We start from the raw sequence: 13547 nt of genomic DNA, 5'->3' as shown, positions 1-13547 counted from the left end.
GTGGCAGTGATGGTAAAGAATCCACCTGAGTTGCAGGAGACCTCAGTTCGATTCCTGTGTCGGGAAGATCCACTGGAGGAGGGCAAGGCTTCCTACTCCAGTATTCTTGCCTTGAGAATCCAGAATCCCCATGGACAGACGAGCCTGGCAGATTATAGTCTATAGGGTCACAAAGAGTCTGGCATGACTGAGCAACTAAGCACAACATAGCACACAAAATACTTCTATTGACAGATCAAAATAGAAAATCTGATGATATTACTAATGATGAATAAGGTGTATTCAGTCAAATATTTCTCTGAATTTAATACAAAATGTTGGGTCCCTGAAAGGATTTATGAGTTTCCAGCTTATACTTGCATGTGCTTCTAATGAAATAAAAATGAAGTATGACAGGAGAAAGCAAAACCAAGGAGTCATAGAGGGCTCCAAAGTCTTCCAGGTGTATTCATGCAGTCTTCCCTCAGTTGAGCAGACCAGGTTTTGTCTTCAGATTATGAATTGTATATCTGAGGTATCTCCATTTGATGGACTCAGACACAGTTTACAGAGGGATCTTTTATACCCTCTGGTCAAGTACCAAAAGCCAGGCTTGCTAATCATTAAAGCAGGTGCATTCATCAATGTATATATCCTTTAACAGTGCAGGCAAGCTAGTGAATTGTACCTCCAGGAGAGTACTGAACTGTAAACAATTCACTCTAAAACCCAGTGAAAATATCTAACTCTTACCTAGTTCAAGAATCAGCATCAAAATAATAGTTTATTAACTAAATGTGGTTTATCCTCTGGCTAATCAACTCCCATGGTAGAAAAATTTGTGAAGGCTTCAATCCAATTCCAATATTTCTGATCATGAGTATCTACTAACAAACAAACAAAAAGACCCTGATACCAGTTTTTCCTCAGTACCTGTAACTGAGTGAGCAATTAATTTAGGGCATCCTAAAGGTTAGAAAAATTAAAATCAGTTTACATAAATCATGCAAGATTGACCACAGGAAGAATAAAAGGAAGAAACTACAAAAAGACCACGAGACTGTGAACCAAATGTGATATATTAAAGTGCTAAAGAAGCTGAAGTGTATAATTATAAAGTATCATATTATTTGATCATTTATGATATATTATTACAGATTCCTGTTTATTGAAAAAATTTCCTTTAATATTTGAACTTACACTTTTTAATCAAGAAATCTAATTTTACTATTTTCAGAAGCACAAATACAACCATGCCCACCTCCACCTCATATTCCCAATGGTCGAGATATGACAACTACAGTGAAATATCAAGATGGAGAAAAAATATCAATTCTATGTAAAGAAAATTATCTAATTCAAGATGCAGAAGAAATTGTGTGCAAGGATGGAAGATGGCAGTCAATCCCACGTTGTATTGGTAAGTAGTGCATAAGTTCGTTTAAAACGTTCTTTAAAGAAATTAATACTCCTCTAAGCTTCGTATCTTTCCATGGTGGCTCAGTGGTAAAGAAACCTCCTGCAGTGCAAGAGACGCAGGAGATACAGGTTCAATCCCTGCATGGGGAAGATCCCCTGGGGCGGGGTGGGGGGAATGGCAACCCACTCCAGTATTCTTGCCTGGGAAATTCCATGTTCAGAGGAACCTGGTGGGCTAGAGTCCATTGGGTTGCAAAGAGTTGGACTTGACTAAGTGACTGAGCAGCACATAGTCTTTGTATGGATCAGCAAGTTGAAGTCCTCTCTGTATCTTCCAATTTATCTTGAAACAGTAAATCACAGTTTCAGTTTATGAATTGATGAACATTTTCACTTCTGATGTGAAACGCAAACTCTTTGGGCTACTGTGCAAATAACAGGTAAAGTTTATGTTTATGCAATTTTTTTTCCTAATGATCAAAAGGACAAGGATGAAGGGACTGCTGGGCTGCCCAGCCTGGGAGTCATGGTTCTGAAAGATAAACCCCCAGAAATTCTGGCATAGAAGTCCAGTGTAACTTATGTAACCTGTGCACAAACTGCTGCTCTTTAAAGGCACACAGAAATCTCACGTGCTCTGTGCCCCAGTGAAGAGGCATCAATGGGAAAGAGGCTTGGGTTAGACTAATTTGCTTATCTTTGTGAAACTCCTAGAGGGATCGGAGACACTTGGGATCATAGATGCTGGTGCCAGCCATTGTGAGAGACAAGTGCCACTTTAGAGTTCTCCCCAATACACACACATAGCTTACTAGCACCAGAGGCTTAACAACTCACCAGCATGACAGCACCAGCCCCAGACTCCGCTGGGCTTCACAGCTGCTACACCTGCATCTCACCCTGCTCTTGGGTGTGACATCAGCCCAAGTATGCTTAGGGCCTGAAGCAAGCTCCATCAGCACTTCATCCTGCCTATGAGTGGGCTGGCAGCCACTACATGAGGCAGAGTCTGGCAGCCAACAGGGGAGGATGTGGGATCCTTTCCTACCAGTGCACCCAGTGTAGTTGGCATTGGTACAGGAGAAGGGCACCCCTATACCATCTAGGTCTGCTGCCCAGATCCTACAGAGAGGAGCATTCTGCTGGGCCCCATAGACTTCTCCTACATACAACCACTTCTCTAAGATCAGGAATGCACCTAACTCTTAGAAATAAACAAAGAGTTAGGTAAAATCATGAGGCAGAGAAATGCATTCCAAATAAAGGAACCAGACAAAAGCTCAGAAAAGTCACTAAACAAAGTTAAAGTAAGCAATCCGCCCAATAAACCATGCAAGGTAATGACCATAAAGCTGATCAATGGACTAGAGAAGAATGGATAAAAACAGAATTTTAAGAATAAAAAAATATAAAGATGAACTAAACAGTGTTGAAGGATACAACAGCTGAAATGAAAAATACACTAGAGAAAATCAATAGTAGATTAGGGGATTCAGAAGAATGGATCAGGTATATGGAAGACAGGGTAGTGGAAAGTTCCAAAGCAGCATAGGAAAAAGAAAAAAATAATTTAAAAAATGAAGATAGGTTGACAGACATCTGGGACAACATCAGTACCATTCTCATTATAAGGATATAAAATAGAGAGAGAGAGAGAGAGAGACATATTTGAAGAAATAATAGCTAAACATTTTTAACCTGGGGAAGGAAGCAGACATTTAGGTCTAGAAATCAGACAATCCCAAAAAGAGATGAACCTGAAGAGGTCCATACCAGCACACATTATCATTCAATGGGAAAAAAATTAACAATATGTTGTTCCAACGTAAATGGCAATGGGATCATACTTATCAATAATTACCCAATATGTAAATGGGTTGAATGCCCCAACCAAAAGAAAAAGACTGGCTGAATGGATACAAAAACAAGACCCGTATATATGCTTTCTAAAACAGACCCACCTCAAAACAAGGGACACATACATACTGAAAGTGAAGGGCAAGGAAAGATATTTCATGCAAATGGAGACCAAAATAAATCAAGAGTAGCAATACTGATATCAGACAAAGTAGACTTTGAAATAAAGGCCATGAAAAGAGACAAAGAAAGACACTACATAATGATCAAAGGATCAATTCAAGAAGAAGGTATAACAATTATAAATATATATGCACCCTATGCACCAACATAGAAGCAGCCCAATACGTAAGGCAAATGCTAACAAGTATGAAAGGGGAAATTAACAGTAACACAATAATAGTGGGATATTTTAATACCCCACTCACATATATGGATATGTCAACCAAACAGAAAATTAGCAAGGAAACAAATTTTAAATGATACAATGAGCCAGTTAGACCTGATTGATATCTCTAGGACATTTCACCCCCAAACAATGCATTTCACCTTTTTCTCAAGTGCACAAGGAACAGTCTCCAGGACAGAACACATCCTGGGCCATAAATCTAGCCTTGGTAAATTCAAAGAAATTGATATTATTTCAAGCATCTTTTCTGATCACAATGCGGTAAGATTAGATGTCAACTACAGGAAAAAAAAACTATTAAAAACACAAACAGATGGAGGCTAAATAACATGATTCTGGATAACCAGCAAATAATGGAAGAAATCAAAAAGGAAATCAAAATATGCATAGGAACAAATGAAAATGAAAACATGACAACCCAAAACCTATGGGATTCAGTAAAAAGAGTGCTAAGGGAAATGTTCATAGCTTTACAAGCTTACCTCAAGAAATAAGAGAAAAGTCAAATGAATAAGCTAAGTTTACACCTGAAGCAACTAGAAAAAGAAGAACCCCAGGGTTAGTAGAAGGAAGGAAATCATAAAAATCCAGACATAAATAAATGAAAAAGAAACAAAGGAGACTATAGCAAAAATCATTAAAACTAAAAGTCGGTTCTTTGAGAAGATAAATAAAATAGATAAACCATTAGCCAGACTCATCAAATAAAAAAATGGAGAAGAATCAAATCAATAAAATTAGAAATGAAAATGGAGAAGTAACGACAACACAGAAATACAAAAGAGACTACTATCAGCAACTATATGCCAATAAAATGGACAACCTGGAAGAAACGGACAGATTCTTAGAAAAGTATAACCTTCTAAAACTGAACCAGGAAGAAAGAGAAAATCTTAACAGACCCATCACAAGCATGGAAATAGAAACTGGAATCAAAAATCTTCCAAACAAAAGCCTAGGACCAGATGGCTTCACAGGTGAATTCTACCAAAAATTTAGAGACGAGCTGATAACACCTATCCTTCCCTGGTGGCTCAGAGGGTAAAGTATCTTCCTGCAATGTGGGAGACCCGTGTTCAATCCCTGGGTTGGGAAGATCCCCTGGAGAAGGAAATGGCAACCCACTCCAGTACTCTTGCTTAGAAAACCCCATAGACAGAGAAGCCTGGTAGGCTATAGTCTATTGGGTCGCAAAGAGTTGGACATGACTGAACGACTTCACTTTCACTTTTCTTTTCAACACCTATCCTACTCAAACCCTTCCTGAAAATTTCAGAGGAAGGTAAACTTCCAAACTCATTCTGTGAGGCAACTATCACCCTAATTCCAAAACCAGACAAAGATGCCACGGAAAAAGAAAACTAAAGGCCAATCTCACTGAAGAAATAGATGCAAAAACCCTTAGCAAAATTCTAGCAAACAGAATTCAACAACATATTTAAAAGGTCATACATCATGACCAAGTAGACTTTATCCCAGGGATGCAAGGGTTCTTCAGTATTCACAATCAATCATTGTGATATACAACATTAACAGTTTGAAGGAAAAAAGCCATATGATTATCTAAATAAATTCAGAGAGCGCTTTTGACAAAACTTAACATCCATTTATGATAAAAACCCTCCAGAAAGCATGCATAGAAGGACCATACCTCAACATAATAAAAGCCATATATGATAAACCCACAGCAAACATTATCCTCAATGGTGAAAAATTGAAATCATTTACCATAAAGTCAGGAACATGACAAAGGTGCTCACTCTCACCACTACTCTTCAACACAGTTTTGGAAGTTTTATCCACTATGATCAGAGAAGAAAAGGAAATAAAAGGAATCCAGATTGAAATAGAAGAGGTAAAACTCACTGTTTGGAGATGACCTGATCCTCTACATAGAAAACCCTAAAAACCCCACCAAAAAATTACTAGACCTAATCAATTAATATAGTAAATTTGCTGGATATAAAATTAATATGCAAAATCCCTTGCATTCCTATACACTAACAATGAGAAAACAGAATGAGAAATTAAGGAAACAATCCCATTCACCACTGTGATGAAATGAATAAAATACTTAGGACTAAATCTACGTAAATAAACAAAAGACCTATACATGGACAGCTATAAAACACTGATGAAGGAAATCAAAGATGACACAAATAGATGGAGAAATTACCGTGTTCATGGATCAGAAGAATCAATAGAGTGAAAATGAGTGCACTACCCAAAGGAATCTATAGATTCAGTGCAATCCTTATCAAGCTCCAACTGCATTTTTTCACAGAACTAGAACAAATAATTTCACAATTTGTGTGGAAATACAAAAAAAAAAAAAAAAAAAAAAGCCTCAAATAGCTAAAGCAATCTTGATAAGGAAGAATGGAACTGGAGGAATCAACATGCCTGACTTCAGACTATACTACAAAGCTACAGTCATCAAGATAGTATTGTCCTGGCACAATGACAAAAATATAGATCAATGGAACAAGACAGAAAACCCAGAGATAAATCCTTGCACCTATGGACACCTTGTCTTTGACAAAGGAGGCAAAAATATACAATGAAGAAAAGACAATCTCTTTTAACAAGTGGTGCTGGGAAAACTGGTCAACTATCTGTAAAAGAAGGAGACTAGAACACTTTCCAACACCATACACAAAAATAAAATAGATTAAAGATCAAAATGTAAGATCAGAAACTATACAACTCCTAGAGGAAAACATAGGCAAAACACTCTCTGATGTAAATCACAACAAGATCCTCTATGACCCACCTCCCAGAGTAATGGAAATAAAAGCAAAAATAAACAAATGGGACCTAATTAAATGTAAAAGCTTTTGCACAACGAAGAAAACTCTAAGCTAGGTGAAAAGACAGCATTCAGAATGGGAGAAAATAATAGCAAATGAAGCAACTGACAAAGAACTAATCTCAAAAATATATAAACCACTCATGTAGCTCAATACCAGAAAAACAAACGACCCAATCCAAAAATGGGCCAAAGCATTAAACAGACATTTCTCTAAAGAAGACATACACATGGCTAACAAACACATGAAAAAATGCTCAGCATCACTCATTATCAGAGAAATGCAAATCAAAACCACAGTGAAGTACCATTTCATGCTGGTCAGAATGGCTGCTATCTAAAAGTCTAATGCAGGAGAAGGTGTGGAGAAAAGGGAACCCTCTTACACTGTTTGTAGGAATGCAAACTACTACAACCACTATGGAGAATAGTGCGGAGATTCCTTAAAAAAAAACAAAACTGAAAAAAGATCTGCCATATGACCCAGCAATCCCACCACTGGGCATACCCTTGAAGAAAACAGAAATGAAAGAGACACGTGTACCCCAATGTTCACCGTAGCACTGTTTACAATAGCTAAGACATAGAACCAACCTAGATGTCCATCAGCAGATGAATGGATAAGAAAGTTGTGGTACATATGCACAATGGAATATTACTCAGCTATTAAAAAGATTGCATTTGAATCAGCTCTAATGAGGTGTGTGAAACTAGAGCCTATTATACAGAGTGATGTAAGTCAGAAAGAAAAACACCAATACAGTATATTAACGCATATATATGGAATTTAGAAAAATGGTCACGACATCCGTATAGGCGAGACAGCAAAAGAGACACAGATATAAGAACAGACTTTTGGACTCTGTGGGACAAGGCGAGGGGGGGATGATTTGAGAGAATAGCAATGAAACGTGTATATTACCATATGTGAAATAGATCATCAGTCCAAGTTCGATGCATAAAGCAGGGCACTCAAAGCTGGTGCACAGGGACAACCTGGAGGGATGGGAATGGGGGGGTGGTGGGAGGGGGGCTTGGGATTGGGGACACATGTACACCCATGGCTGATCCATGTCAATGTATGGCAAAAACCACCACAATATAGTAAAGTAATTAGTCTCCAATTAAAATGAAAAATTAATTTTAAAAATGTTGTTCTGTTGCCAAATCATGTCCAACACTTTGTGACCCCATGGACTGCAACAGGCCAGGCTTCCGTGTCTCTCACCATCTCCCAGAGTTTGCCCACTGAATTTTCCATTCCAGAGTTTTCCATTGATTCAGTGATGCCACCCAACCATGTCATCCTCTGTCACCCTCTTCTCCTTCAAGAGAAAAGGCAGTAGTTACCTACAAGGAGACCCTTACAAGTATCAACAGCTTGTGAAGCATCTGTTTTTGGTCACAAGGGACTGGCACAACATATACAAAGCCATGAAAGGAAAAAAAATTTGCAGCCAACACTACTGTGTCCAGGAAAAACATATTGCAACCATAGTGTGGTGTCCCTTCACACCTGCCATCATGGCTGTCATGAAAAGGGCAACATCAAGTGTTGTCAAAGATGTAGAGAAAAAGGAATCTTTGTGCACTGTTGGTGGTATTGTAAACTGGCAGAGTTGCTATGAATGTGGAATTTCCTTTAAAAATTAAAAATAGAACTGCCATATGATTCAGCTATTCCACTACTGGGTATTTATTCATAGGAACCAAAAACACTGATCTAAACAGATATATGCACTCCAATGCTCATTGCAACATTACACACAATAACCAAGGTTTGGAAGCCACCTAAACAAACCACTGATATAGAAGTAGATAAAGAAGATGTTTTATATATACACGCGATATGAGCTATGACTGAGCCATAAAATATGAAACATTTCCATTTGCAACAATGTGGATGTGTCTAGGATGTATTTATTCTAAGAGATGCAGGTCAGATAGAAAAAGACAAATGCCACATGATTTCACTTATTTGTGGAATCTAAAAACAAAACAAAATAAAAGGAAAACGGACTCATACAGATACAGAAAAGTAGTGAGTTGTTGCAAGAAAGGAGGAGGGGGTTGGCAAAGTAGATACAGGGGATTTATAAGTACAAACTCCAGTTATGTAATAAAGAAGCCAGGGGAATGTATTATACAGCATACAGAATATGGTCAATAATATTGTAATAAATTTGTTAGGAATGATTGTTACCAGACATACTGCTAGTCATTTTATAATGTATGTAAAAGTAAAATCATTTTGAAGCACATTTGAAGCTAGCATACTGTTATACATCCAACATTTCAATAGGAAATTCATTTTAAAAAGGATGAAGGGGCATATTGAACAAGTGGTAGTGGCATAGTGTTTATGGAGACAAATAGCTTGCAAGTTTCAAATGTTTGTCAGTTTTTAAATCCTTTAACTTGTTCTCAGTATTCTTTTCTTTTTTCTTATTTTAAAATCCAAAGTAATATTTGACTGTATTATTATTTGTAATGTAAAGATTATATTTATACTTTACTCTTTGACTTCTGTACTTCATATAGAAAAAATTGGATGTTCTCAACCACCTCAAATAGACCATGGAACCATTAGCTCATCTAGTTCTACAGAAGAAAGGAGAGAAATACATGAACAAAGGCTGTATGCACATGGCACGAATTTAAATTATACTTGTGAAGAAGGCTTTGAGATATCCGAACATAATGTGATAATATGCCAAATGGGAAAGTGGAGCTCTCCACCTCAGTGTGTAGGTAAGGACACTGGGCAAACCAAAATCTATTTTCAGTACCGTTCATTCAACTAATCAATTGTCATCAAAGTCATGAGACTCGATCCTTTCAATTTCTAAATACAAGTAATTTATCTATTTATAGGTTATTTATGTATTAAAATAAAATTTATACATTAAATCAAATTTGACATAAAATTAATCATTTTTGTTATTAATAATTTCATTTCTTCTATATAGGATCACTTTTCAATCTGGCAATTATTTTGTATTAACACTGGATGGGCAATAAAATTAAACCTAACTATTCATATTAGTAAACCTATTTATATTCCTATACATTCAAGTTTCAAAAATATGTCCTATGTCTTCCCTAAAATGTCCTTCTTAATTTCTTGCAATATATAATACTTTTTCTAAGATGATGTGTGGAGTCTCAATGTGCTTTTCTTTTATTACTCATAATTGGTTAGAGAAGCACTGATGGTTTCTTTCATATATTGGTAACTTCAGTTTCAAGTTCTTGCTCAAGTGGACACACACCAGAATGGTGATTTTAGGAAAAATTTTTGCGCTTCCCTCTCATGTCATGGACGTTCCTGTATAATCATTTATTATTTTCAAGTTAAATTACCAAATATGTTGACCAGTACATCAAATTAAATTTCAAAGTTAGCAAAACATGAAATCGTTCTTTCATTTCTTCCCAGGACTCCCTTGTGGACATCCACCTTATATTCTGAATGGTGTTGTATCTCACAAGAAAGACAGCTACCAATATGGAGAAGAAGTTACTTACGACTGTGATGAAGGGTTTGGAACTGATGGACCTGCATCTATGAGATGTTTAGGAGGGAAATGGTCTCGTCCACAAGATTGCATAAGTATAGTGTTTATCTTTTTATTCTAAAGCTGACAAATATCTTTTAATTCAAAGCATAAATGGCACAAATATGAAACTAAGCAGTAATTCTAGAATTTAACAAAGTATCTAGGGAAAGTTCTGAATTCTGGTAGAGAATTAATAACGCTAGAAATAATAAAAGTTTGATTTGTGGTTGCAGTTCAGTCATCCAGTCATTTCTGACTCTTTGCGACCCCACTGACTATAGCAAGCCAGGTGTCCCTGTCCTTCACTGTCTCCTGGAGTTTGCTTAAACTCACGTCCATTGAATCGGTGATGCCATTCAACCGTCTCATTGTTTGCTGTCCCCTTCTCTTCCTGCCCTCAGTCCTTCCCAGCATCAGGGTCTTTTCTAATAAGTCGGCTCTTCATATCAGGTGAACAAAGTATTGGAGCTTCAGCTTCAGCATCAGTCCTTCCAATGAATATTCAGGGTCGATTTCTTTTAGGTCTTCTCCGGCACCATAGTTTTAAAGTATCAGTTCTTTGGTACTCAACCTTCTTTACTGTCCAACTCTCAAATCGTTCATGACTACTGGAAAAGTCATAGCTTTGACTAGGTGGACCTTTGTTGGCAAAGTGATGTCTCTGCTTTTTAATATTCTGTCGAGGTTGTCATAGCTTTTCTTCCAAGGAGCAAGCGTCTTTTAATTTCATGGCTGCAGTGACCATCCACAGTGATTTTAGAGCCCAAGAAAATGAAGTCTGTCACTGTTTCCATTTCTTCCCCATCTATTTACCATGCAGTGATGGGACCAGATGCCATGATCTTCATTTTTTGAATGTTGAGTTTTAAGCTTGCTTTTTTATTCTCTTCTTCCACCTTCACCAAGAGGCCCTTTAGTTCCTCTTTACTTTCTGCCATTAAGGTGGTGTCATCAGAGGCATAGCTGAGGTTATTGCTATTTCTCCTGGCAATCTTGATGCCAGCTTGAGCTTCATCCAGCCGGGCATTTTGCATGATATACTCTGCATATAAGTTAAATAAGCAGGATGAAAATATACACCCTTGAAGTACTCTTTTTCCAGTTTTGAGCCAGTCAATTGTCCATGTACGGCTCTAACTGTTACTTCTTCACCAATCTAGAGTTTTCTCAGGAGGAAGGTAAGGTGGTCTGGTATTCCCATCTCTTCAAGAATTTTCCACAGTTTGTTGTGATCCACACAATCAAGGGCTTTAGCATAGTCAGTGAAGCAGAAGTAGATGTATTTCTGGAATTCCCTTGCTTTTTCTGTGATCCAGTGGAAGTTGGCAATTTGATAACACTAAATTATCTGTTTCACATCATCTAGGGTGCAGTTTGAACATCCTCTGATATACATCACAGATTTCTGGTCTCTGTTCCTGTACCATGGCTGAATTCTGCTCTTATATCTACTCAATTTGCTGTTAATTTGTCGATCATTTCTTTGTAATATGCAATTTTCTAAGACAGTTAACATAATTCAAGGTAACATATTTTGATAAAAGCAAAAATAGAAACATTCATATTTTAGGTGGGCTGTCATGAGAGAAGAGAATTTAAATTTGAGAAGTATGCAGCTCTACCTCTTAGAATGTCACCATCCCATGGTGCATTTTTGATAATATAGTGATGGTCAATGTGACTAAATCAAGATTTCTGACATTTGTCTCAAGGTATAAGAGAAATGCTCTACAATATTCATTGGTTTGATATGTAACTATTTATTTTCTGGAATATAATCAGTGGTCCCTATGAATCTTTAAAGATGTACTAAACAAATGCATATTCTTTTTTCTTTCAGGCACAAATTGTGTTAACTTGCCCACCTTTGATGATGCTGTACTCATAGATCAGGAGAAGGATTTCTATAGGTCAGGAGAACAAGTGGCTTTTAACTGTCTGCCATATTATCAGTTGGATGGATCTAATACTATACAGTGTGTGAAGAGCAAATGGATAGGAAGGCCAGCGTGCAGAGGTACTTTGGTAAAATTTTAAAATTTATATATCTGAAGTAATATGATGTAGAAAATTCCCTCCACTATCATTAAATGGACATAGATTACTTTTAGGCCAGGTCAAAAACAGTTTGTGCCTGAACATAAAGAGGCATGGACTTGAGTTCCCAGCGTTTGGTGTTGTAGCCCAATAGTTCTCAAAGCAGAGTCCCGGCAGAGCATTCTCAGCACATTCTGTAAACTGTTAGATGTGCAAGCAGATTCACAGGCTCACTCGGACTTGTTGAATCTAAACCTCTGGGGCTGGGACTCTGACAATGTTTTGATGATTCCCAAGGAATTCTGTGTATATTTCTGTTTAGGACCCATGGCTACAGCCTCTTGTAGTTAGAGCTGCTGCATCCCCTGAATCACACTGAGGGATGCACATCATTGACTGTGGTGTCCTTAGCATTTGCCCCAAAATATCATTAACATATAGTTTTGTAAATTCACACTTTTTCTCTTTTTTTTCCAGATCTTCTGTTCAGATCTTTAATTAATCATCTTCTCCCTGCAACTATAGTATTCTTCAAAGTGTGTTAATTCTTGATTAAGACTCTAAAGAAGAACCTACTGTGTTTATTTTCTGAAAGGCCATTAAGTTTTATCTCATAAATAGGATGAATGTAAATCAAATCTCGATGTCAAATGATATTTTGTTTTCCTTATGGTTTATAAATTAATTTTGAATTTATATACTTTATAATTTTATTTTACTAACCTCAAAAAGAGATTTCTAGGAAAACTCTTTTTTTCCTAGTGGTCTAAAAATTGTGTATCACTTTTCTAGTGAAGTATAGGGGAGAGATTTAAGATACAGAAGTGTAATTCATGCTGGAAAATATTGCTTTATTTCCTTTCCCTTAACCTTACATATAAACTGATGAAAATTAGCAGTCTTTCATGACAGATTAACTGTTGAATCGAAACGACCATGGAATATATTTGACATTCTATTTCCTCCTTTCTGTTCTTGATAATCATTATATTAGAGATTCATTTTTACCTTTCTATTCAGATGTTTCCTGTGTGAATCCACCTCAAGTGGAAAATGCTGTTATACAAAATCAGAAATCTAGATATCAAAGTGGTGAGAAGGCACGTTATGAATGCATCAGGAATTATGACCTCTTTGGGGAGATAGATGTCGTATGTTTAAATGGAACTTGGACAAAACCACCTCAGTGCAAAGGTAGAGTATCTTAACCCTGTCCACCCAATTAGAGAATATATTAAGAACAAAATATATTGATACAAAATTAGGGTGAAGTAGCTTTTCTGATATCATTTTTACTTGCAAAAAAAAATGGTGTTGAAAATCCAGTTCTTTTGTGGTCTGAATATGTACTCTAACATGTTTATTGTATGACAGTGTTGACCAGATTTGAGCAGTTGGAATCATGGGACATTTCCTGTCTTAAACATTAAGATAGTCAGTTGTTTTGTGAAGAATAAGTGTGTAAAAGATACCATAA

The 13547-nt window shown here is 36.8% G+C and overlaps 1 protein-coding gene across 1 annotated transcript in view; it reads left to right on the top strand.

Annotated features, from left to right (window-relative positions):
• The window catches only part of LOC133068987 (complement factor H), a 113561-nt gene that overhangs the window by 86709 nt on the left and 13305 nt on the right, over positions 1-13547 (top strand). The window contains exons 16-20 of the mRNA XM_061160002.1: positions 1217-1399; positions 9015-9224; positions 9913-10086; positions 11874-12050; positions 13091-13264. Of these exons, the coding sequence (XP_061015985.1) occupies positions 1217-1399; positions 9015-9224; positions 9913-10086; positions 11874-12050; positions 13091-13264 (918 nt within the window). The remainder of the gene's footprint in view (positions 1-1216; positions 1400-9014; positions 9225-9912; positions 10087-11873; positions 12051-13090; positions 13265-13547) is intronic.

The sequence above is a fragment of the Dama dama genome, chromosome 14 (assembly GCF_033118175.1).
Source record: "Dama dama isolate Ldn47 chromosome 14, ASM3311817v1, whole genome shotgun sequence".
In the NCBI taxonomy this organism is placed as follows: domain Eukaryota; kingdom Metazoa; phylum Chordata; class Mammalia; order Artiodactyla; family Cervidae; genus Dama; species Dama dama.
The sequence above is the reverse complement of the archived record's forward strand: the minus strand, read 5'-3'. Positions and strand labels throughout refer to the sequence as shown.